The 27028-nt window shown below is 30.9% G+C and overlaps 1 protein-coding gene across 1 annotated transcript; it reads left to right on the top strand.

Moving 5' to 3' along the window:
• LOC109342484 (uncharacterized mitochondrial protein AtMg00810-like) lies at nt 1-27028 on the top strand. Its single transcript, XM_019580462.1, has 3 exons — nt 1-63; nt 26297-26385; nt 26542-27028. Exons 1-3 carry the CDS (start codon nt 1-3, stop codon nt 27026-27028), a joined length of 639 nt encoding a protein of 212 aa, XP_019436007.1.

Raw genomic sequence — 27028 nt, 5'->3', positions numbered from 1 at the left:
ATGATCAACCGTCGAGCTAATGATATTAAACGAGCGCTTCGTGGGAGTCAACCTACGCTAGAGGTACAATTTTTTAATTCATTAATTTTATTGTTTTAGTATCGGCTTTAGTGCCTCCCTGAGTTTGGAGCCTTTGTAAGGGGATATATATAGTGTTGGCAAAAAAAATCATAAACTCAAAAAAATAAAAAATTAAAAAAATTACATGGAAAAGTGCTAACACGACAATGCCTATTGGTAGTCACATTCAAATAGGATATTTGCACCTAGTCCATCTGGGACATATGAGCCATTTGAGACATTTTTATCTTCTTTTGCAGGTACTTCCACTACACTCAATGAAGTCAACCACTTATAATTGGCACATGAGTTAAGGACACTTCCTACCTAACCCGTGAGTTTTCTTTTTTCTTTCTCGTATTGTTTAGATTTTTACATTGAGGATAATGTAAATTTCTAAGCTTGAGGAGATTTTTCATTTAGATAGTCCATTCTTGTCATGCATATCATATAAATTTTAATTTTTTAGGTTGAATATCATATTATCATGCATTTCACATATGTTTCATATCTCATCTATTCTCTGCTTTGTTCTATGTTTTGTCTATCTGCTCTTTAAATGAAAAATATGCATGAATAATAATTGTTGATCTGTGACCCTCATTGAAGAAAAAAAAATTATTGATATAATAATAACATGAAAGACATTAGATTTGACAATTGTGAATTAAGTTTGGTTAAATAAAGGTATTTGTTTCATAACTTTTACTAAATGTACCAAATGTGAGAAACTAAGGTGAAACACAATAAGGGTTCTGATTTGAATTGACAATTGCATAAAACCCTTTTTTTCTTTCATGAGTGCATAATTTTCTATGATTGTACATTCTAGAACTTGATTTGTGACCATTTCAAGATTGAAGTCTGTCTGTGTACATTAAAATGATAGAGGTAATTAGGACTTTTTCTTTTGATCTTCAACCGCTTGCTATAGACATTAAAAACTCATTAGTTGTCCACTTTTGAGCCTGAACTTTAATGATTTTTCATAGCTACTCAAATGAGGGTTTGGGGTAATTTATGATGCTTGGTTGAAACAATGAGAAAGATAAAAAGGTCATGTATGATGAAAGAATCCATAAACAGGTGAAGAAGAAAATAAATAAATTTCATCCATTCTCTTTTAGAAAATCTCAAAAAAGAAAAGAAAAAAGAAATACAAAGTATACAAAAAGAGAAGAGACTGGAAAAAAATATTGTAAGGAGAAAGGTTGATTGAGAAAAGATCATATGATAAAGTAAGGTCTATTATTCAGATGTTTAAAAAGTTTAAGTAATTTGGGAAACATTTGTAAGCCTTTTGAATTATCATTTGTTTGACTATCCCATCTTAAGTCATTTACCTTGGGCCCATTACAACCAATTAAAGACCTCTTGATTTTTGCATGCATTCAAATACAGGCAGTGACAATTTGGTCTATAATCAAGCATATAGTAATTTACTTTCATGAAAATTTCTGAGCGAAACACTATGACATTTAAACACATGAGAGTGATGAGAGAAGAGTGACCCTAATTCATGCAGTTGTTAAGATTCAAAGACTTAGCTTGAAATAAATTTGTTTATGATTGTCTTATCTTGATGTCTGGATTGTTTAAAAACTAACATATGATTGCTTGTTAGTTTGGGTCATAGTTTCTATATCATCATTCGTATATGATTGTAAAAGTTAGACATAATACTTGCTTGAGGATAAGCAAAAGATAAGCTTGAGGGGATTTGATGAGTGTGAAATTATGCTATATTTGCATTGCATATAACTTGCATTTTAGCATATAATTAGGACCTTAAGATTGCTTTTAGCCTTTGTTTCTCTTTGTTCGAGTTGAGCGGGCGTTTTTTGCTATGTTGTGCAGTTTGATGGATTAAAGACAAAAAGAGTACATAATGGGTGCAAGAGGGTGGAATTCAGTGTTAGGTTTTGCGAAGACCAAATGAAGGGTCAAAAGAAGTCATAAATGTTATATTATATTCCTATTTTTTTTAGATTTGTTTTGTTGGGCTTAGCCCACTATTTTGTAATTAGGATAAATAAGGGTTCTCCCTCAAGGATGAAAACACTTTACAAAATTACACTTTACAATACAATTCTCTAGTTTAGAATTTGGGATTCTCTTCTACATCATGAGTGAGTAATTCCCTTTGTTTCTAGGATTGGGGCTATGCCCTTTTACATTTAATAAAAACTTGTTCTTACTTATATTTCATTGAGTATTGTGATTTGAATAATTAAACTGAGTTTTATTCATGTGAGTTGTCTGACCAACAAATTACACCATTTAGATACATTAGGGAAGGACCGAGAGGTGAACCAAACTATTTGACCATTCGTGAGAGTAGTATTAGGATTCTCGGGGGTGTCTTGAATTCACCTTGGGTTGCTACGAAGTGATTGGATAGAAAGGTCCAAGTAAAGAAGTTGATTGATAACCGTACAACGAGAGTAGGTGCGACTTTAATTGAGTACACATGTCGGAGCTCGAGAGAGGATGAAACATATCAAAGAGCAATTCACCCTAACAACTTAAAGTTCATGAAAAGAAGCAAAACAAGGATTTGTAAGTGTAAAGGTGGTAACCCTTATCCTGGGAACTCACCCTAAATTAGATTTCAATCATTTTTAATACTTTCATCATCTTTCTTGTTAATTTTTCAATCGTTCTAAATTCAATTTTATTTCTTTATTTGAGTTAAGTATAAATGAATTGTTGTAATTAAAGTAGTTTTACAGTTCTCGTGGGATCAATATTTTATTACTTGACGACATAATCGTGCACTTGTGATTTGCCTTATCATCGCTCAAGCAACAATTCACAGTTTTTGAAGCCAAAATCAGTATGTTCTCTCGCTTAAGCGAGAGGGTGTCGCTCAAGCGACAATTTATCTCGCCTAAGCGAGGGGGGTCACTCAAACGACAACTTCCAGTTTTGGGAGTCAAATCTTTGTGGTTCTTTAGCTTAAGTGAGGCACACAGTCATCATGCTCGCTCAAGCGAGACTAAAACGCTGATGCATTAGTTTAAGGAAGGGATTGTTAGATAGCCGTTTAATTTAGTGTTTATAGAGATTAAAATCGCTTAATGTGGTTGGGTACACTTTCTTTTTTATTTGAATAAGGCTATATATAAAGTCTCAGTTGATCAATATAATACATGCAAGCTTTCTACCTTTCTATTCTCTTTCATTTTCTGAGTTATGATAGCCAGTGTATAAATATTACATACATAACTTAATATTCTTTACATCAATATAACTTCCAATTTAATTCCTAGGGTAAAGTATAAGGAAAATGAGATTGTTCTAATTTAATCAAATATCTAAAATTTAGAGTCTCTATCAGTATAGTTGTATAATATATTTGGTAAAAATAGTTATTGCTCGAATCGTGGCCCAATCCGAGACCAAAATAAAATTATACTCCTTATTTTAGGAAAAGCCGGTTCACTGCTAATTAAATTGAATCAATAAAAATAGAACAGAAGATACAATTTTAAAATTGACTAAACAATTTTATCTTAATTTTTCCCTTTTTCTTTTTTGTTTTTATAATTTTTTCTATATACAAAAACCTACATACTATATATCCCAACTATAACCTTAGTTGTGTCACAAAAAATATTATTTTTACCAGAACAAAAACATCATTACTTTATTCTCTTATGGAGAGAGTTTTTTTAAGTTAATGAGAGATACTCTTTATTTCCAAATATATGACATTTAAGTAATTGTACAATTATTAAGAAACATTTATTTTTTTGGTACGCACAATAATTAGAAAGTTAACAAATGGTGATAATATTTTTATCTTTTAAAATTACTAAATTTGAATGAAATATCTTTTATTAGAATAGTTAACTATTATCACTCTAACAAATGTTAATTCCAATTATTAAATTAAAATAAAAAAATTGTGACAAGTAAATTAAAAAACAAATAGCTATAAACTTCAAATAATTTCCCACGCTCTAAATAATGAAAGAAACATATTAATATGATATATTGTTTTACAATGTGTTTCGAAAAACCTTTTTTATGTTGACAAATTAACTCCAGTTAATAGTTTATATTTCTCCAAGAAGCTAGTATCTTTTTTACAAGTAACGTGTATTTATGGATCGGCTACTTGTTAAATCCAAACCACAAAGTATATATCTCTCTATATATATATATATATATATATATATATATATATAAATAAGGAATAATTTGTTTAGACTCAAGTTAAGTTATACTAGTTACACTCAATCTCAATCATTCATTCACTATGCCAAATATTGTAATAAACAGCGGTCATTCAACAGTGAGATTTTGAATGATGCTGTTGAAAATGAGGCGGAAGAATATCAACAACGCATAATAAAGCAGACGCTTCAATTTATGTAACTTCAACAACACATTCTTGACAAAGCGCTATTGAACATCAGTAATGTTAGCGCTGACTTGAATGTTAATATATGCAACAACACATACTTAAGGAAGCGCTATTGAAGCTGACATAGTAACCACAATTGCTTAATTATGTGTTGTTGATGTTTTACGACTTTTTAAGCGTCCGAGATATTAATAGTGGAGTAGTTATGCGTCTCTTTGTTTGTTGAAATATTAATGATTGAATGATTACGTGTCTCTTGGTTGTTGAAATATTAATGGTTGAGTAGTTATACGTATCTACGTTTGTTGAAATATTAATGATTACTCATCTATAAATATTATGGTACACTCAATATTCTATTTCATCAGTAAGAGTATGTGTTTCTATAGGAGTATGTTCAAAATGTTAAAAGGTCTAAAGTTGTGTTTCTGTTTCAGAATTATGTCAATGAGGTGTTTAACATCTTTTGATTTGGCAAATGGACTCAGATTTCAGAAGGAAAGTGACTGTGATACAAGATTTGCGTTAGATGAAGATTTAATTTCTAAATTATTTAGTTCATTGAGTTCTTTCAACCTTTTCAGTTCATATATTCCCCTCATTAGAATCTTTTGATTTTCAAAACGGGCACAGATTTCAGAAGGAAAGTGGTTGTTATACAAGATTTGCGTGAGATGAAAATTTGTGTAGATGAGTCGAGGAAAAAAATATTTCTTTCATTTAAATCATGTCAAGGAGGTCTTTAAAAACTTTTGATTTGACAAAAGGACCGAGATTTTGAAAGGATATAAAAGGAAAATAATCAATGAATTTTTTAAAATTATTTCCTCTTCTACAAAATCATTTAGTTCATTATATTCGCATGTACCAAATTATTTAGTTCATTATAATGTCTTTTGCCTCTCTGAATGAATAATAAAACAATTATTTTGGATGTTAATTTATATTTTTTGTTAATTATTTGGATGATTATTTTCTTTAATACTTTTGTTGTTCCTTATTAATAAACACAATAAACAAAATAACAAAATGCAATGTTCAATATTTTTCCAGTTTCCTATTAATAAACACAATTACATAGTAATCAACTTCACAACAACTTCATGTTAATTAACGTAAATTCATGTTGTATAAATATTTCCCAGTTATATCAAATGTTAACTTAACAGCGCATAACTACGAATACACTGTTAATTTGGAAAATGAGTTCAGTTTAACAACGCATAATTATGATTGTGCTATCAATAAGATTCTACTCAACAACATATAATTAAGATAACACTGTCAATTAGATTCTATTCAAAAGTGCTACATCCCGGTAGCGTCGTTGATGTGTTAATGAAGATAAGTAGTAAACAACTGGATATACAGCAACAATGTCATCCTTAATATGCATTGTTGAAGTTGTCAATACAACAATGCTACTTTCAATATGCGTTGTTGAAGATGTCTATTCAACAATGTTACCTTTAATATGCGCCGTTAAATTGGTAATACAGTTTAAATATCTAAAACATGAATCGTTTCCTCTACGCTCCCAAACTTAATAAAAAGAAATCTTTATACTCTCAGCAAACCCTATACTCTCATAAACCCTCATACCCTCATAAACCCATAATCTCATAAACTGAAAAAACTTCATCAATGACTTACAAAAGTGGCGATCATGGTTCTCACAATGGTGACGAACGTACACCGACTCCACAAGACAAGCAAATCGTTGCTAAAAAACGATCTCCACGTGGAATGACTTCCATGAATTATGTGATTCGATCAAGAAGTAAGGATGTAAAAATAGAAGTTCAATGGAAATCTAAAGGTCAACCATTTAACTCGAAGGGTGGCAACGCATTGGTAGGCTACATTGGTGTTGTTCTTAGGCAGAATATGAAGCTAACATTCAATAAATGGAGTGATGTAGGGAATACCGTCAATGAGCGTATTTGGAATGAAATAACATTAAGTTTATTTTTCAGTTTTTGTGTTTTCATACAATGTACGTATATGTGTTATGTTTTCATGCAATATATGTATATGCATGTGTTTTCATGCAATATATTATATCTTCCCCAGCGTTTCCTTAAGATTGCGTTGTGGAACATTTACCTTCTTTATATTTGAATAGGAAGTTCTTCCATAGCGTTTCCTTAATGTTGTGTTGTTGATTAGGTATCATTGATAGCGTCATCTTTACTATGTGTTGTTGAATTTGTATCATTGATAGAATCATCGTCATTATGCGATGTTGAAGATATTATGAGACCTTAAAAAATTAAAATATTCCCGCAATCTCACACATTCATCAGCAATCCCAACACTCATTTACTCAGCAGCGAAATGCATTTACTCTCAAAATCGACCTCGAAAATCATTCAACCTCATCATCATTCACTCATTCAAACCAAAAAGCATTCACTCATGCAACATGAAAATTATTCAACGCCGATTTCGAAAAACCTTCACTCGTTTAACCTCAAAATCACCATTCACACATTCAACACTGAATTGAAAGTGAGTTTTTCTTATAGTTATTTGCCTTTTTAATTACATTATATTTAGCTTGTATTGAGTGATTTCACTCATTTAGCTTGTATTGAGTTGAAGTTTCCGAGTTCCGACTCATTGAGCTTACATTATGAGTTAGGGTTCCCCCATTTTTAATTACGTAATAATGCATTTGCTCTGCTTGGTGAGCTTAACTCCAAACTTTAGAGATTTATGCATCTTCGAGTTCCGACTCATTTATATTTTTTGTTCATAGAAAATGGATTGAAAATGGATGAGTGTCAATCGATTGACGAATGAGTATGAAGGCATGAGTATGAAGAAGGAGTGAAATCATTTGTTAGGTTTGTTATTAAGAATGCTGATATGTCCTTGCTTAAGATGTTGTTACTCAAATCGAATTACTCCAAATGAGTTAAAAGTTCATTTTGTGTGTCACGATATTGATCAAAGTTACACATGTTGGACAAGATATGATGAGACGATAGACGTTATGGATTGTGATGATGAGATGCATATGAAAGACAACTACACATATGCATATGAAGACGATCGTGTCGAGGAAATGGCAAACGTTGTCGAAACGAATCTTCAGGATTGTCCTAAGATGTTTCAGCGGTTGATAAGTGATGCTGAGAAAATGATGGTTGTACTAAATTCACAAGATTGATAGTGGTGTCAAGGTTGTAAAAGTTGAAATATGTTAATGGATAGACTGATAAGAGTTTCACTGACTTGCTTGTACTTTTGAAGGATATGTTGCCGGAAGATAATGTACTCCCTTCTCGAACCTATGATGCAAAACAAATGTTATGCTTCATAGGCATGGACTATACTAGGATACATGCTTGTGAAAATGATTGCATCTTATTTTTTAATGAGTATGCTTCATTAAAGTTTTGTCCTAAATGTAATGCATCAAGATATAAGAAAGAAGACTCAATTCCTGAAAAGGTTGTATGGTATTTTCCCATTAAAGCAAGATTCAAATGTATGTTTAGCAATGCCAAAGATGCAAAAAATTTGACATGGCTTGATGAAGAAAAGATTAAAGATGGCAAGATTCGGCATCTTGTAGATTCTCCTCAATGGAGAAAAATTGATCACAACTATTCTAGTTTTGGTGAAGAATCAAAAAATCTACGCCTTGTATTATCAATAGATAGAATTAACCCACATAATGTTCAAATTTACTCCCAAAGTACATGACCAGTGATGTTGGTGATATACAATCTACCTCCTTCTCTATGAATGAAGCACAAATATGTGATGTTATCTATGTTAATTTCTGGATTGTCCTCGATGTTACACATATTGAAAAAAATGTGTTTGAAAGTCTCCTTGGTACCTTACTCAATGTCTCTGGTAAGACCAAAGATGACGTGAATGCAATGTTGGACTTGGTTAATATGGGAATAAGAAAGTAATTGGGGCCGATAATGAAGGGAAAATGTACATTTCTACCTCTAGCAACTTATACTTTGTCGAGGAAGGAGAAAATGAAATTTTTGTAAATTTAATCATGGTGTTAAAGTTCTATAAGGGTACTCTTCCAACATTCAGAACATCGTATCAATAAAATGCCTCAAGTTAAAAGGTCTTAAGTCTCATGATTGTCATGTACTTATAGAGCATTTCTTGCCTATTGGAATATAGTCAATTCTAACTAAAAAAGTTCGAGGAACCATAACTAGGTTATGCTTCTTCTTCAAGGTAATTTGTAGCAAAGTGATTGACCCTAAGAAATTACCTGCATTGCAAAGATAAATTATTTTGACTTTGTGTGAGCTTGAAATGTATTTCCCACCTTCTTTTTTTGACATAATGGTTCATCTAAGCATTCATTTTGTTCAAGAGACACAACTATGTGGCCCTTCCTGTATGAGATGGATGTACTCATTTGAGCGTTATATGAAGACATTAAAAGGGTATGGAAGAACCAATCAAGACCAGATGGTTGTATTGTCGAGCGATATGTTGTTGAAGAAGCTCTTGATTTTTGTATCGGATACCTTACCGATGGTGATTTCATGGGCATTCCAAAACCTCGATATACAAAAAAATATTTGGTGAAGGTATTAATGGGAATGAAGTATTGACTATAACAAGAACCGAATTGGAGCAAGTGCACTTATATGTTTTATATAATGCCGACGAAGTTGAGCCATATGTTGGAACACACAAGGAGATGCTAAGGAAGTGTTACCAAGTAAGAATTAAAATTGGATTTCCACAGAGCATAATCGGTGTTTCATAAAGTGGCTAAAAAATTACATTGATGAGGAGTTGAATATAAATGCACATTCGATTTCCGAAAGATTGAAATGGTTAGTCAATGGTCCAAGCCTTCATGTCTTATCCTACACTGGTTACTTAATTAATAGGTTCACATTTTATACGGAAAAACAAGATGATCAAAGTAAAATGCAAGATAGAAACCCAATATATGCGAACATGTCATACTTTGGAGAGATTGAACGCATATGGGAATTGGATTATACAATATTTTGGATGCCGGTTTTTTATTGTATGTGGGTTGATAACAACAATGGCTTCCGAGTTTATGAGTTAGGGTTCATGCAAGTGGATCTTAATAGGTCAGGATATACAGAGCCATTTATTCTAGCATCACAAGCTCAACAACTATTCTATGTTAGTGACTCAAGTGATATGAAATTGTTCATTGTTCTTTTAACTAACAAAATAATCGTCAATAATATTAATGACCAAGAATATGAAGATATTGATGAAGATAAACCTTTTTTGGGACATATCAGTCACGTGAGAGCGGATCAACTACGGAGGATGATTTCTATACAAGAGATGATCATGATGAAGGACATTGGGTAAATCAATATGCTCATCCAAACAGGGATGACCCTACAACACAAAAACAATCAAAGAAAATAAAAACGTAGATGCAAGTAGTCTTTGTATAGTTATAGCTTTATTTTCATTGTTTGTAATTTGTATAATATTGTTTCTTTGTAATTTGTGTAATTTTTTATTTGTAATTATGTACTCTGTCAAAAACATAATTGGCATGATATTCATTGTTTGTACTTTTTATTGTATTGATGTTTAATAAAACAAACTTGTGACCTGTATTAATGTGTTTGTGTTGTTCAGAATGTATAAATGTCTGTGTTGTTGAGAATGTTTGTTATGCTAATAAATGCATATGCAAGTATTAATTTATACAAATCAACAGTGAATTCTAGGGGAAACCCTGACATGCGCTATTGTAAATGATAAATACATAACACTTTCTATAGAAAGCGTTGTTGTACATTATTAATACAACAACGCTATGCGTGTGATACACTATTGTATTAAGGTGTTGTTTGAGAAAATTTATAAATAATACAACAACACTTTTATGTTATTACGTTGTTAAATATATGAACTTCAACAGCGCAACAATAAGCGCTATTAGTAAGACCTATAAAATGCGTTGTTTATGTAAGACCTATATGACATCGCTTTGTGAACGATGCACTGTTGTATTGATGCACTATATGACAACGCTTTTTGTGTTTTGCACTGTGGTATATAATCAATACAACAACGTTTGTGAAGTGCTATTAATGATGATCATATACTACTGCGGTCAAACAGAAAGCGCATGAAAGCGTAGTTATACATCTAAAATAAGCGTTGTTGAACGACAACTCTAGCATAGTGATTTTCTTAAATCCAAAAGACTAAATGAGTAAAACTTTATAGTTATTTAGAATAATTGAAATTAAGTGTAACTAGTGCAACTTAACTTAAGTGTAAACGGATTCCTCATATATATATATATATATATATATATATATATTAACATGGTTAGTATGCATGCACTAAAACATTCTTTTTGAGATTATGTTAACCAGTATGTTTAAAAGAAACTACTAACATCCTCCCACTTCATCATGCTCTTTGGAGCCAACATTCCTATGGATTGCAAATTAATAAGTACATTCATTGTATTATGTTTTTGCACAAGGAAATGATTGAAGTGGAATACTTCAACCATTGAAACCAAGAGTAGCGAGATACTAGGAATCTTAAATTGTGCACATATCAAACTTCCTTTTTGTTTGTGATATTACATGTCCACATTCATGTCTCACTTAGTGTGCTAAGTCAATGAGAAACTTCACCCATTTAATAAAAATTATATAAACATAAATTAATATTTTAATATTATTTCTTGAAATTTGATTGGTTTGAAACATAAGACATGAAAATTATGGGTTCTTGTTTCCCTGGACACAACCTGTACCCAAGTTAAAAAAAATTCGGGTCATATCATTCCGCCGATTCATCTTTTATTTTGTGTACAATTAATCAAATTTAAATCCAAAAAATTAAAGAGAAAAAATATAGAGGTACGAATAGTGAATGAGTTTTATACATTATTATCTGTCATTATATCATTTACCATTTATGTTTAATTATCATTATTAATTTTTCAAAAAAATAGATAATGAATGATGTAATAAATATATATAAATCATTATGCTGATCATACATTCACATTACACTCAAAATTAAATTATTAGAGTAAAGGTTCACTAAAATTCCACCTAAACTGTAAAATATATTAAGGTTATACGAATTGGTGATTGTAACTTTGAGATTATTTATGAAATGTTAAGAAAACTATTAAGTCAATATTAAAGAATTATGTTCGACACTCCCTAATATATTAAACAGATCATTGACTATGTTTAGCACAAGTAGACTATAAGCTAAGAGCTTATAAAATTGTTTATGAGACAAGAGAGGGAAAAACTCAGAACTTATAAGCTAGTTGATAATATAAAATTGTTTAATCGGACTATCTTATAAGCTAGTTACTTTCAAGTGACTTATTAGAGGTGGACTTATTAGTTTCTTAGTCAAACACTTCAATAACAAAGGAAGACAAAGGTGAATAAAAACATGTAACTTCTCCTTAATTTAATGTCGAGAAATTATTAAAACAATAAATCGAATCAATATTTAATGAATTAGAGGTTAAAATCTCTTGCACTAAAAAAATATCAATCATAATAAGAGAAATCAAATTCTCTCAATAATCTAACTTAAATATATTTATAATACTAAGTCAAGTAAGTATTGAAAGAAAAATAAGATATATTTATTGTCTCGGAAATATAAAAAAATGTTATTCTTTCTTTACTTGGCATTATAAATATATTTTGGATAAAATTTTATGATGATAACAATTACATTAAAAGAATTATTACTTAATATTACTTTTTTCTACTTAACTCTCATTCTGAATAATTTCCAGCTCTTTTTATATGTAATTAGCAGTATACCCATACAATTTTCACGGATCGATTTGGTTGACATTGAAAAATGTATTTAATATTTATATTTAAATGAAAAATCCAAGTTTTAAGTTAAATAGAGTCATGTAATAATTTAAAAATAGAATATAAATATTATATTTGTATGAGTTGAAACAAAAAATAGACATATCAAAATGATTACAATAAATTAAACTTTAGTTTATAATATGTTCAAAATATGTGTTTTTATTTTTACTACTATATATTTATTTTATAATTTTACTTATTTTCATTTTCTAGTTATTAACTATTTTTAATTAAATTTTGTTTTAATAAATTAACATTTTGTATCTTATTTTTAGATCATTATTTTAATTTTTTATACAATTGTTTTTATTTGAAAATTATGTGTAAACATTTGATAATTTTTCTAACTTTGAATTTCTTATAAGTTACATAATTATGAAATAGATATGAAGATATTATTATGATTCAGTTCTAATAGTCATTAGTTTTTAAATCCAAATATAATCATTTCAATATTTTAAAATTTGAATAGCATAAAAATAAATTATTAACGTTTATCCGATGCAAATTTAATTTTCATAATTGCAAATGTCATAACCGTGTAATCTATAATCAAACATCAAATTTATCGAACATTATTGAATTACCATGAATTATTGATATGTGTGTTTAAGTCTATTAATTACTCATGCATACCCTTACATTTGAATTAATATACATTATTTTGATATGTATAATTAGTTGAAATTGACTTTATTGAAATTTTATTATCTCATCATTACGGAAATTAAGATACACGTGTATTACTGAAATTGAATTTATCAAAAATTATTGTCTCATCATTATTAAAATTTAATTTAAAATTTAATTTATTGAAATTGTATTTTATTTTATTGAATTAAGAAATTCGTGTATTACTTCGTTATGCATCATTAAAACCTTAATCATAATTCTACATTCTCATTTTCAGATGTTTCTCTCTAGTAACCTTAGAATAATATAAATATAAAATGATATTAATAATGTAAATAAATTTTATAATGTCAATAAATCTTATGTTAATAATTACTACATAAGTCATATATAGAATGGTATATAATTATGTAACAGAGAGAGAAAATTATATTTATAATGCAAAAAAATTAAACTCATAAACTAAACTACATAAAAGAAAAGTAATGTCTTAAGTTATTCTTTATTTATATTTTATTTTTAGTATTACATTTATCTTAAAATCATTTTATTTTCATTTCCTAGTTATTTACTATTTTTAATTAAATTTTGTTTGAATAACTAACATTTTTTATCTTAATTTTATATCATTAGTTTTCAAACATTGGATTCATTATCTGTTACATAATTATGAAATAGATATGATTAAGTTTTAGTTTTAATAGTCATTTGATTTTTAAATTATCGTTTTGAAATTTGAATAGCATTGATGGTAAGAATATATTAGTAACATTTCTCCAATGTAAATTTAATATTTATAATTGCATATATGTAACTGTGTAATCTATAACCAAATATTAAATATATAATATATTGGAAACACAATTATTTCAATTCAATTCTTATCATCAAATTAAAACTAATTGTTAATAGAAGGTGTTAGGCGTCAACAATGATAAGATTCCAATTTTATAAATTGAAATAAACAAATAATCCAATCAAATAAAAATAAATATATTTAAAGATTTCTTTCTTAATTATATTTTAATGTCTTTCAATATATTGTTTAGGTAGACAAATGAAATGAAAATAAATTTCAGTTGAAACATATAAAGAGCAACAATCATAAATATTAGAGTAAATTACACTGACACCCCCTGAGTTTTAGTGAAATTATACAAACCACCTCCATTTTTCTACACCTACACAGACCCTATATGAGAAATAAGTGTAATTTTTTAAACAAAAAATGTGATAAATGCAATTAAGTTAAACAAAACATGGTATATTGTGGAGACAAATCCAAATAATATATGAGTCGGTTCCTCTTTATTATTTTTGGTTCGTTACGATATAGTATAAGAGTAATTTAAATGATATCTCTTTAGAATTGTTGATGCATTTTATAACCAAAAGTAATAAAGATACATTGATTTGTATATTATTTGGATTTTTCCTCACAATATACCATGTTTTGTTTAACTTAATTGCATTTATCATATTTTTTTGTTTAAAATATTACACTTATTTATCATGCGGGGGTGGTCAGTGTAATGAAAGTAAAAAAATTAGGGGAGTTTGTGTAGGTGTAGAAAAGTGAGGGATGGTTTGTGTAATTTCACTAAAACTCAGGGGTTAGTGTAATTAACTCTAAATATTAATAGGCCATCTTTATGATACTTAAGAATGATTCCAATGTGCAGTCTCTTTTCGTTGAAGTTACTAAGAATTTTGACTTAATGTATGTATATAAAACAAGAATTAATGAGTCAAGTTTCTTTACATGAAAAAATGAGATACCTTATTCATAAAGAAAATGACTTGCTCATAATACTATAAATCGTAATACCACAATGAATTTGTTCAAAGTATCTTCAATAACTATTTTTCTAGACAATAGTTGAAGAAATGTTTAAACGTATAATAGCACACATGCTTCTTTCCTTTCTTAGAAAAACTTAGCAGCTAAGTTCCTATACAAAATGGCACTTCAAAGTCCACGTTAAGAATAAAGCTCAAAGTGAGTACCTTTTCACTCCATATATTGAGTACATAAATTATCATTCATAAAACAATATATTGTAAGTAACATAACACAACAAAGAAAAAGCTTTTCACCATTTTTATTATATTTAGTTGTTCCGTAGGCAATTCATATATCTTGTTTAAGAAAATAATAATTTGTTTTAAAAGAAAAATCTATAAACAAAATAACATATGCACATAAAGGAAAAACTAACATGCGTATAATGCTTCAAGGGAGACAACTCACTCATGGAGTAAGGACGAATCTGGGAAATAAAAATATCAATGAAAAATTAGTAAGAACATATCAATAAAATAAAAATAGATCTACAAAATATGAACATATATACAAAATAAGAACATATCTATAAAATAAGAACAAAACCATAAAATAAACAAAGAAAAAAACAATGAAGAAGAAGATAGAGAAATTGTTGAAGAGAAGAGTGGAAGAGTGATAAAATGAATGAGTGAAAAGTAGAGAGAGAATGAGTGATGAAACGTGACAGAAAGATATGGAAGAGAAGAAGACCTGTTTCATTTTTTGAGTGTGAAAAAGTCATCATGATTTCAAATTTCTTCATTGAGAAAATAGTTATTCTTTTGAAATAAAAATATGTAAACAAAATAAGTGATGCACATAGAGAATAAACTAACCTGCATAATTGCTTCAAAGGAGACATCACACTCTTGGATTAAGGAACACATCTACAAAATAAATAAATAAATTATTGAAAAAATCAGTAAGAACATATCTAGAAATAAAAACAGATCTACAAAATATTAACATATCTACAAAATAAGAACATTTCTACACAATAAACAAAAAAACGATGAAGAAGAAGAGAAATAAATTGTTGAAGAGAATAAGAGTGAAAGAGTGAAAAATGAAGAAGAGAAAAGTAGAGAGAGGAAAACATTTGAATGTTATTAATGCATGTTTTTATCTTGTGTGTGAGGTTGTACATTAAGCAACTAAGGTATTTTAAGCGGAAATATTTTGCATGAGGTGATGACATGTGTCCATAGCTGATATGACAAGAGTTTTTTTTTTTTTTGTTATATAAGTAATAGATGTGAACCATCCTAGGTCAAGTTCTGAGTCAAGGGGCAATAAATGTCAAGAGGGTCCTACGACTATGGCCAAAGTCAAATTAAGACTACTCAAGATCACAAAGAACTCAATTGACCCCATAGATCATATGGAGGAAAGATATTTATGTCCTTAAGTGTTACATGGTAGTTTGATTTATTTTATTGCATTAGTAAATGAGAATAGTTCTCATGGGTAGTCTTAAGATTTATTTTAATTATTGCCTAAGTATTTTACTTAGTTTCATTAAAATCATGTAGCATGGGGTTGAGAATTTATTTTAATTCCTTGTACCATGGCCCAATAGTGGCCAAGTAGTTAAGTCATAGGAGGGAACGAATGGACCATGTGGAATCTATTGTGAATTCCTTATGATTGATATAATACAAATCCTAGGATCTTGAATCTCATGATTCTCACACACATATATGAAACAAATGGTGTAGTGTCATACCTGAATCCATGTTCCTGAATATGCTCCTATGATTTGCATTTCTGAGAGGGATTTTGGTATGATGGTCTTCCTCAACCAAATCCTTGATTCTTCTTAGGACTTGCGTTTTCACTCTGATGAGGAGAAGAGAAAACTGAATTTGATTTGGTATGTTGGGGATCAAAACATTCCTTATGTGTTAACTTATAGGGTTGTCATTATCCCATATGGGTTAACTTGATGGGTATCCGCCCATTAAGCTCATATCAGTTATCAGCTTTTAGAAATCTATGGGGTGCTAGTAATTAGATCACTTATAATGTAACCCCTAAATAAATAGTTGATATCATTATATCAAATATATGATGCCCACCATAATTAGAAATTATAAATTTCTAAAAATCTCTCACATGGGCTTCATATCTTCTTCATACAATTATATCACAGGTTCTTTAGGCGCGCATCCGTATGCTATTTAAATTTATACTTCTCCTTAATACAATCTGGTCCATCTCATAAATCAATTATGGAACCACCACGACTTTCATCACATGTAAGTGTGACTCGACCACGATGATCACCATATTAACATACTCAATGACAAATCAAATATGGATGAGTGACATGGAAATTTCATGCAATGTGATCTCAAATATGTTTATTTCCAACTGGTCCTCGTTTATTCTTTAGTGAGATCAATCCAAAGTCTTTAATTGCAACACAATAGTTATAATGCACAAATTTTTAAAAATGGAACAATAAACCATCAACTTTATTATGCGTAAAAAACTATATATAACATCCAAAGTAAATCATAAAACATATAGACTCCCACTGAACTAAGGTACCCTAAGGAGCAACACCTATATGAGCAACATGCTCATGAAAGACTTTAGATACCAAACCCTTAGTCAATGGATCGGCTAGCATAAACTTTTTTCCTATACGTTCTATGGAAAATTTTGCATTTTGAACACTTTCTTTAACAACCAGAAACTTTATGTCAATGAATTTTGACATTATGTCACAATAAATTCTCAATGGTCTTTTAATACCATAGACCACACGTAAGCCAGTGGCAAAATTTTGCAACCATATGCCATGGTCTGATGTTTCAAAACAAGCCATGAACTCTGCAGCCATAGTTGAAGGAGCTATAAGCGTCTATTTCGCAGACTTTCAAGAGATAACCCCTCCAGCTAATACAAACACATATCCAGAGTTGGAGTGTCTACTGTCTAGACATCCAGAAAAATCGAAGTCAGAGTACCCAATGATCTCTGACCTCTAATAAGTGAGCATGTACTCCTTTGTTCTCTTCAAGTAACGCATAATACATTTCACTAAATGATGCATTCCAGGATTACTCAAATATCTGCCCAAAACTCCCACAACAAATGCTATGTCGGGACGTGTGCAAACTTGAGCATACATTAGACTTTCTACTGCAGATGCATAAGGAATCTTTTGCATATCTTATCTTTCAAGGTCATTATTGGGGCACTGTTCGAGATTAAACTTATCTCCCTTAGCTATAGGGGTATCCCCTGGTTTACTGTCTTTCATGCCAAATATATCCAGGACTTTATCTATATAGCTTTCTTGTAATAACCTTAGGATATCTTGAGAGCGATCTCTCAGTATCTGAATACCTAATACAAAAGAAGATTCCCCAAGATCTTTCATTTCGAAATTCTTCGTTAGAAATCTCTTAGTCTTATGCAATAGTCTCATATCATTACTAGCAAGCAGTATATCATCGATATATAATACTAGGAATATAAATTTACTCACACTGGACTTATAGTATACTCAATCTTCAACTTTATTTGCCTAAAAACCATATGAGGTAATAACTTGATGAAATTTGTGATTCCATTTACGAGAAGCTTATTTAAGTGCGTACCATTGACTTTGAGCCAGCTGACACAAAGTTTTCTTGTTGCACCATATAGATCGCTTCCTTAAGGTTACCATTTAGAAACACAGTCTTAACATCCATCTGATGTAGCTCTAAATCAAAATGAGCTACTGGTGCCAATATTATTCTAAAAGAATCCTTCAAAGATATTGGAGAGAATGTTTCTTTATAATCAATGCCTTCTTTCTGAGTGAAGCCTTTAGCAACTAGATGAGCTTTATATCTATCAATATTACCCTCCAAATCCCTCTTGGTTTTAAATATCCATTTACAACCAATGGGTTTCTCACCTTCAGGTAATTCAACAAGATCCCAAACATCATTATCATGCAAAGACTTCATCTCATAATGTCATCCTCATGTTCTTGAAGAAATACATTATAATCATCAGGAATTGCATTTCTCCTATCTCTAGTGGATCTCCTTAATGGCACTTCTACTTCTTAAGATTGTTGAATTTGTTCTATAGGTACTTGAGGGAGAACCTCATTATTGTCTCATTCTGGAATACTGTTGGAATACTGTCAGGGACAATATTCTGAACTTTATCTTCTATTACCGAATTTATTCCATGAACGGTAATGGGCACAAGAACTTGTTCACTATCAGTGACAGGTTCTTCCTCAAATACAACATTACTTATGTTCTCTTCCCACCCAAAATCAACTTTGTTAAGAAATCTTGCATTTCCCGTCTCAAAAAAGAGTCTTGAAGTGAGATCATAAAAGTTATAGCTCCTAGAGCGTTCAACATAGCCAACAAAATAACAACTAACTATTCTTGAGTCCAGTTTTCTTTCATGCGGTCTATAAGGCCGCGCCTCAGGTGGACAACCCCAAATATGCAAGTGTTTCAAGCTTGGTCTTTTATTAGTCCAAAGCTCGTATGGGGTTTTGTTAACTTCTTTACTTGGCACCCTATTAAGGATGTAAGTTACAGTCTTTAAAGCTTCCTCCCAAAGAGACTCTGGTAAGGAAGAATGACTAATCATACTTCTCACTCTATCTTTAAGAATTCGGTTTCGTCAATCAACAACACCATTCATGCTAGGTTGGCCTAGCATAGTGTATTGCGAAACAATTTCACACTCTCTGAGGAAACGTGCAAATGGCCCTGGACATTGTTCTCCTAATCCATCATATCTGCCATAGTATTCATCGTCATGGTCAGATTTGACAGCCTTAATTTTCTTTCCAATTTGAAGTTCAACATTCCGCATTTGAGTTACTTAAAGTGATGTCCCGGAAAAGGAAGGTTTTAAAAAGGAAACAATTTTATACATCCCCATTTCAAAAAAAAAATGTACCCATTTTTCCGCAATGTTTTTGAGAAGTATTTTTCGGGGCGTAGGTAGCCGTACCTAGAGTAATCGTCTATGAACGTAATAAAATACTAGTGTCCATTCCAATAAGCCATAGGGAAAGGACCACATATATATGTATGTATTAGTTCTAAGACATCTTTAGCTCTTTCGACACCTAACTTTCTTTTGTTTGTTTGTTTTCCCTTTATGTACTCAACACAGACCTCAAAGTCTGATAAATCTAAAGGGTCAAGAATTTCATCCGACACAAGTCTTTGAATTATTTGTTTAGATATATGACCTAAATGCTTGGCCATAAGGTGGTTTTATTCTCTTTTAATTTTGGTTTTGTGCCACGTGAATTTGTTTGCACTATTTCATTAGTGGAACTGGAAACATCAAGCATATATAGATTATCAATAAAAGAAACAGAACCAACAAGATTTTAATTTTGATAGAGACTAACTTTATTATTTCCAAAAGAACAAGAAAAACCAAATTTGTCCAAGCTGGAAACACTAATTAAATTCTGCCTAAACGACGGTACAACAAATGTCACAAATAAATCTAAATGAAAACTAGTTCTTAAACATAATCTAAATATTCCAATAGCCTCAACTGTAACCCTTTTGTTATCGCCCACAAAGATGAATCTTTCATCATCACTTGGTTGTCGGCTCCACAGACAATCCTGCTTAATGATACTAATCTGAGTAGTAGCACCAGAATCTACCCACCAAGTATCATTGGGTACAAACTCAAATTAATTTCAGAACAAACAAGAGTGAGAAATTTACCCTTCTTTACATGCCATGAGGCAAATTTAGGACACTCTTTCTTCATGTGCCCTTGCTTCTTACAAAAGTAACAAGTAAATTCCTCATTATTCTTCAATTTCTTTAGCTGGGATGGCCCTTTCGCAACACCCTTATTGCTCTTTCTTTTTTTATTTTGAGGGGTCATAGCCAAGTGAATACTTTCAGTATTATCTCTCTGCAACCTCTCTTCCTCTTACACACAGTGAGATATAAGCTCATTAAGGGACCATTTATCCTTCTGAGTATTATAACTCACTTTGAATTGCCCAAAGTACAAAGGAAGAGAGACCAAAACCAAGTGCAGGAGCAAGTCATCACCAAGCTCTAACTTAAGTGACTTGAGTTTTAATGCGAGATTAGACATCTCCATAATATACTCCCTTTTATTCCATTTGCCTTTATACTTCATGGAGATGAGTTTAGCCAAAAGGGTACTCGTCTCCGCCTTTTCATTCTTGGCAAAGAATTATTCTATTTCTTCAAGGAACTTTCTTGTACTTTTACTCTAAGATATAGAGCCCCAAAACGCATCTAAAATAGAGCATTTCATGATCATTCATGCACATTCGGTTAGAGCATTCCCATTTCTCAATTTTAGCCTCATCGAGGTTTTCCGCAGTGGAAATGGATTTCTCGACATGAAGTTCTAGATCCAAATTCATACAGCCGAGAATAATTTCTATGGCTTCTTTCCAAACCTTAAAGTTTATCCCATTCAGCAATGAGATGCTACTGATTTGAGCAGAAAAATTTGCAGCATTGGTAAAAGACACTGAATCCATAGGACAAAGAATTAATAACATGTTCAATTCTAAACAAACAAGTCATATAATATATATAAACAAAAGACATGTTCACATAATAGACCCATCACAAGATACCTATCACAACAATAATTTCTAGTCTTTGGACAGAGAAATTAATTTATAAGTGGTACTCTCAACGTAATGATCAAATATTAACAATTAGTTCTGTCAAACAATAGTCTTTCTTTGGACCAACTTTTATTCACATGAAAAAGAAACTTTATAATTGTTACATATTTATCATCACAGGTATGTTATTATTTGGCCAAATTGTGTCTTCTTTTGGGCCGAACATAATTCGCATAAATAATCTCATACTCATCTGTGTAATTTCAATTAATTTTCACAATGGTTGTTACTTTGGCAACATATTGCATTAATTAATTCAAAATAATTATCAGACAAAAGAAAAACACAATATGAGTCCATTACAAAAAATATAATCTTGGAATTAAAACCTTCAGATTTGATATCTTTTATGATTACCAAATCTAATCCCACAAATTTCTTCCATATAATTCCAAATCAAAACAGTGCAAGCTATTTAAAGAAACGGTACAAAGAAATCATTTGGATAAAAAATACTTGCACAGATGCATAGCAATATAAGTCACTAAAAGTATGTACACTTTGATTATCATAGAACAAATATGATAATTTAAACACACAAAAAAATTTGCCGCACCAAAACAGTCATAGAACAATGCCTTAATCTAATTGCACAATTCAAAATTTTAGTCAATAACGCTTACAATGAGAATTCAACTTCAACAGAGAACAAAAGTATACATGATTCCAAATAAATATATTGACATATAATGAGAGTCAACAATCAGATTGCAAAAATTCCCAAATTAAACCCTAAATTGCCAATCTTTATGACATGATAGCAGAAGCATAAAATCTCTAAATTAAAATTAGGGTTCATACAAGATTTGAGAAAATGCCATTCATGGAGAATCATAAAAATTTAGAACTTATACTCTGATACCACTTGTTGTGAATTCCTTATGATTGGTGAAATATCAATCATATGATCTTGAATCTCATGATTCTCACACATATATGAAACAAAGGATATTGTGTCATACCTAAATCCATGTTCTTGGATATGCTCCTATGATCTGCGTTTCTGAGAGGGGTTTTGGTATGATGGTCTTCCTCAATCAAATCCATGATTCCTCTATGGACTTGCGTTTTCACTCTAATGGGGAGAAGAGAAAACTGAATATGATTTGGTGTGTTGGGAACCATAACTTTCCTTATGCGTTAACTTATAGGGTTCCTATTATCCCCTATGAGTTAACCTGATGGGTATCTACCCATTAAGCCCATATCTGTTATCAGCTTTTAGAAATCTATGGGGTGCTAGTAATTAGATCACTTATAATGTAACCCCCGAAATAAATAGTCGATACCATTGTATCAAATATTTGATGCCCACCTTAATTAAAAATTATAAATTTCTAACATAATCATCATAGTAATTAAGCAAGGAGATAGCATTGATAGGCCAGTTTCAAATTGGCGTGGAGAGAGTCTAATAATGCAAGTTTTCAATCCAATCAGCCTAGACATAAATTGAGAAGAATTTGAAAACAAATGGATGACCATTTCAAATTCAGTTCAAGCTTATTTAAAGAAAGGCAAGTAATAAAGTCTCATTCAAGACATTCAAGTTAAGGCTCATTCAAGAAATGCAAGTAATCAAGACTCATTCAAGGCTCTTCAACCAAGTTGGCGTGCGAATCCCCTTTAGCGATCTTCATCTTTTAAATTCAGATTTTCAAGGATAATATGCCAATCATCTCATTCAAGTTTAAATTCAAACTCGCAACCAAACCATGAAGATCAAACCAATTATGAACTTTCCTTTTCAAGGCTAATTCCTAGGAGAATCTATCCCTGTCAATTTAGCTGAGCAAGAGATAAGACACAACCAATTTGTCAAAATCAAGTAAGCACATGACTGATTAGTTCAAGGGAATTCGGCCAACACACGAGGGCAAATCAAATCAACTATTGAACTCCAACTAAAACTATTAAATTATTTGCTTTAATTAGGATTTCAAATTTCAGAATTTCCCAATTTATGTATGATTTTGATCATGAATGAATGAATGAATCAAGTTTATTTTGGATTAAAATCTGAGTTGTTTAGTTGAGAGGATTCTCCTAAAAACCCAAGGTTGGTCATGGCCACCATTGTAGTTCGTATCAAGCTTCCTAGCTTGTAGCAGACATCACTCAACTTATCAAGTATTCCATACTTGTGGTGTCTCACCTTTCATTTTTTTCCACATTCAAAGTGACTCATGCACACATCATTCTTACTCCCACAAATACCATCAAAATTGTGCCCATCTTCCATCCATTTCATCATCATAATCATACCAATCATCCTCCATCTCCTATAAACATTCCTATCAAGGTCATCCTTTAACCACTATACTCAGTCGTAGCCTTCAAGCCTATAAAACGTACCCAACCATGGTCATCCAACCCTACACACATACCTTTCGTCCAAACAGCCACAAATCTCTACCCTACACATTACAAGCCAAGACCTTTTCCAATAAGTTCATCAACCCTAACCTATATCACCAAACCGTGGTCATATACCCTCAATTCCTCATAACCCTAACTCATTTACTATACACATATCAACCCAAAAATTGACCTAAAATCTTTATTAACAATAAAATCGAATTCTAAATTCTAGACTCATAATTTCAAGTTAAAAACGATCCTAAAATATAGGCAACGGTTGCCATCAATATGTCACGTATAAAAGTTCAATGATAATGGAGTAGTATTTGAAAGATATTTCTCAACTAAAAGTTTAGGAATAAAACAATTAAAATACTACTATGCGGTTCCCTATTTTAATGTAAACACTAACGTTTTATTATAGACTTGACTTTGCTTTGAGGTATAGTACTTGGGCACAAAGCCGCGACTATTTTTATGTTCACCCGCGTGCACGAATAAAACGTTCTAAACATTCAAAAGGAAAAAATGAAATGAAATTTAAAAACTGCTAAGGAATGGTCGTAAATTCACATACACATATTTTCTTTTAGAGTAAGAGATCTCTTCAGTAGTTGAAGACTAAAGTATTATAGAAAACAATATAAAAATATATATTATGACATTTTTATCATTTTATTATCACATTTTTACACAGTAGTACAAACAATAATTCACATGTCTAATACAGGAGATGATCCTTCTTCTTTTTACACCCACATCTCTGAACTCAATCAACCCGAGCAGCAAACACCACAAAAAGCGCATGCTAGACTTGCCGCTTTATTAGCAATAAAATCTAATCATTCATACTCATTCATTAATTAACATTTTCTCATATTCATACTATTCCTAAAATATTAAAAAGCAGATTTGGTTAGGGTTATTTGGAGAAAATCCACTTGTCTTCCCAAACCAGAAAATAAAATAGGAAAACATTCAATAGGGGACAAAACTCTAGAGACCACAAGGAAGAAAACGATAGACAACACCTCATATATTGTCATCAATCATAGGGACCATAAAGAAGGAAATGAAACCCTAAATCCCAAAGAACCAATTTCTTCGAAACATACTCAAAGACAGTGATATGGTAGGTTGCTCCTCCTCCCCAATATTGTGGGTCGCTATAGACATAGTTGTCTATGTTTCTTCAAAGTTGAACAATTTTTGTTGATTCTACAACATCAATTCTCATTCTTCAGACCTTAATTTGGAGGCCGAATTTCGTTTTGACTTTTGAGAAAATGGCGGACTCTTGTATTGACCACCATATTCACATGCAACACATGATGTAGGAGTCCTAATTCTTTCTTTTACTTTTATAAATATTTTATTAATTTTATATTTATAAATAATTAATTAAACAGTAATTCGATGGCCCATGATATGATGACACTAATCTCGTCAAATCATCCAATTAGCTGGATCAATAATGCATATTTTGTATAATGAATAATATCTTTCGCCTTATCCATAAAGAACCATACATTTCATCATTGACATAGTAAAATATATAGGATATAGTAAGGTCTTATACTATTGGATAAACGAATTGATAATTAATAATGCATTTAAGTCTGAGTATTAATGTATTGATTTATAATTGAAATTTTCTAAGTAGTTACTCTAGATGCATCTTATATTGATTAAGGATATAAAGTTAATAAAAAGAGATACAATTTTAAAATTGGCTAAACGTTTTTTCCTCATTGTCTTTTCTTTTTTATATACAAAAAGAGTACATACTATATATCCCCATTATAACCTGAATGTTATTACTAAAAATATCATCTTTACAGTAAAACATCATTATATGATCTAAAGGAAAAACTAATATTAAACGCTCTAAGTTTCTGAGTTAATGAGAGACACTTTATTTCCCAATATTTCTAGAAATATATTTTTGTATTTTGGGTTAATATTTATATTGAGCAAATAATTAGTTTAAATTCACTTATCTTACATAACAAACAACCATTGTAAATTTAATTTTCATGATTAAAACATAAAAATAAATTAGTTAATTATTTACGAGTTAAGTCCATCGTATTTGATGTATAATATGTTGGTTAATTTCTTTATAATCATTCAATTGAATCCATTCAATCTAGGAATGGCAACGAGACGGATAGGGGTCGGGTTTGTACATACCCAAACCCGAAATTCAAAACCTGAACCCGAACTCAACGGAATTGAAAATAAAGATAACATTCCCGAACCCGTTGGGTTTCGGATAACCTGAACCTGAAAAAAAAACGCGAAAATTATAAATGTATTAAGGAAATTATGATACCATTTTTGTTTCATTTTTATCTAGCATTTCTATTTTCTCTTAGTATTTCTAAACAATAAGACTTGTGATCAGTCTAGCTAGCTACAATGGATGAGAGATCCATCAAATTGATGTGAAGTCAGCATTTCTTAATGGACCTATTGATAAGGAAGTATTTGTGACTCGACCACCAGGGTTTGAAACTAAAGGCAAAGAGGAAATAGTGTACAAGTTGTATAAGGGTCTTAATGGGCTGAAGTAAGCTCTCAGTGCATGGATCAGAAGAATAGATGTTTTCTTGCCACAACTAGGATTCACAAAATGCACAAATGAGCATGGTGTGTATGTGAAGGGAAATAATACAACAAACCTTCTCATACTATGCCTATATGTTGATGATCTTCTCATTACTAGTGGAGAGCTCAATAATATTCAAGCATTTAAGCATGAGATGCAGACTGAATTTGAGATGACAAATTTAGGAGAATTGTCTTATTTCCTAGGCATAAAATTCAAAAGAACTATGCAAGGAATCTTCATGCACCAAAGGAAGTATACTTTTGATGTATGGCATAGGTTTCAAATGATGAACTACAATCTAGTAGCAATATCTGTTGAGGCTGGAATTGTGTTATGCCAAGGAGAAATAGACCAAGAAGTGGGTAAGACACTGTATAGGCAAATGATATGCTCATTGAGGTATGTGTGCAATTCAAAGCCTGACATCACATATGGAGTTGGATTAGTTAGCAGGTTTATAGAGTCCCCTAAACAAAGTTACTTAGGTGCAGTGAAGAGATTGTGGAGGTACTTAAAAGGAACTATTGGTTATGGGATTTTGTATCCTGCAAGTTCAAACAGAAGCAACAACATGTTGATTGGTTATTCTGATGTAGATTGA

This window comes from Lupinus angustifolius, chromosome LG03, assembly GCF_001865875.1.
Source record: "Lupinus angustifolius cultivar Tanjil chromosome LG03, LupAngTanjil_v1.0, whole genome shotgun sequence".
NCBI classification, from domain to species: domain Eukaryota; kingdom Viridiplantae; phylum Streptophyta; class Magnoliopsida; order Fabales; family Fabaceae; genus Lupinus; species Lupinus angustifolius.
This window is presented reverse-complemented; position numbering and strand designations above follow the sequence as displayed.

Bases quoted from the DNA above. Each gene is read 5' to 3' on its own strand.
- LOC109342484 (XM_019580462.1), top strand. From the start codon at position 1: ATGATCAACCGTCGAGCTAATGATATTAAACGAGCGCTTCGTGGGAGT. The intron at 64-26,296 runs GTACAATTTTTT...CCTATTGATAAG, and splicing joins GGAGTCAACCTACGCTAGAG to GAAGTATTTGTGACTCGACC. The intron at 26,386-26,541 runs GTAAGCTCTCAG...TCTCATTACTAG, and splicing joins AAGGGTCTTAATGGGCTGAA to TGGAGAGCTCAATAATATTC.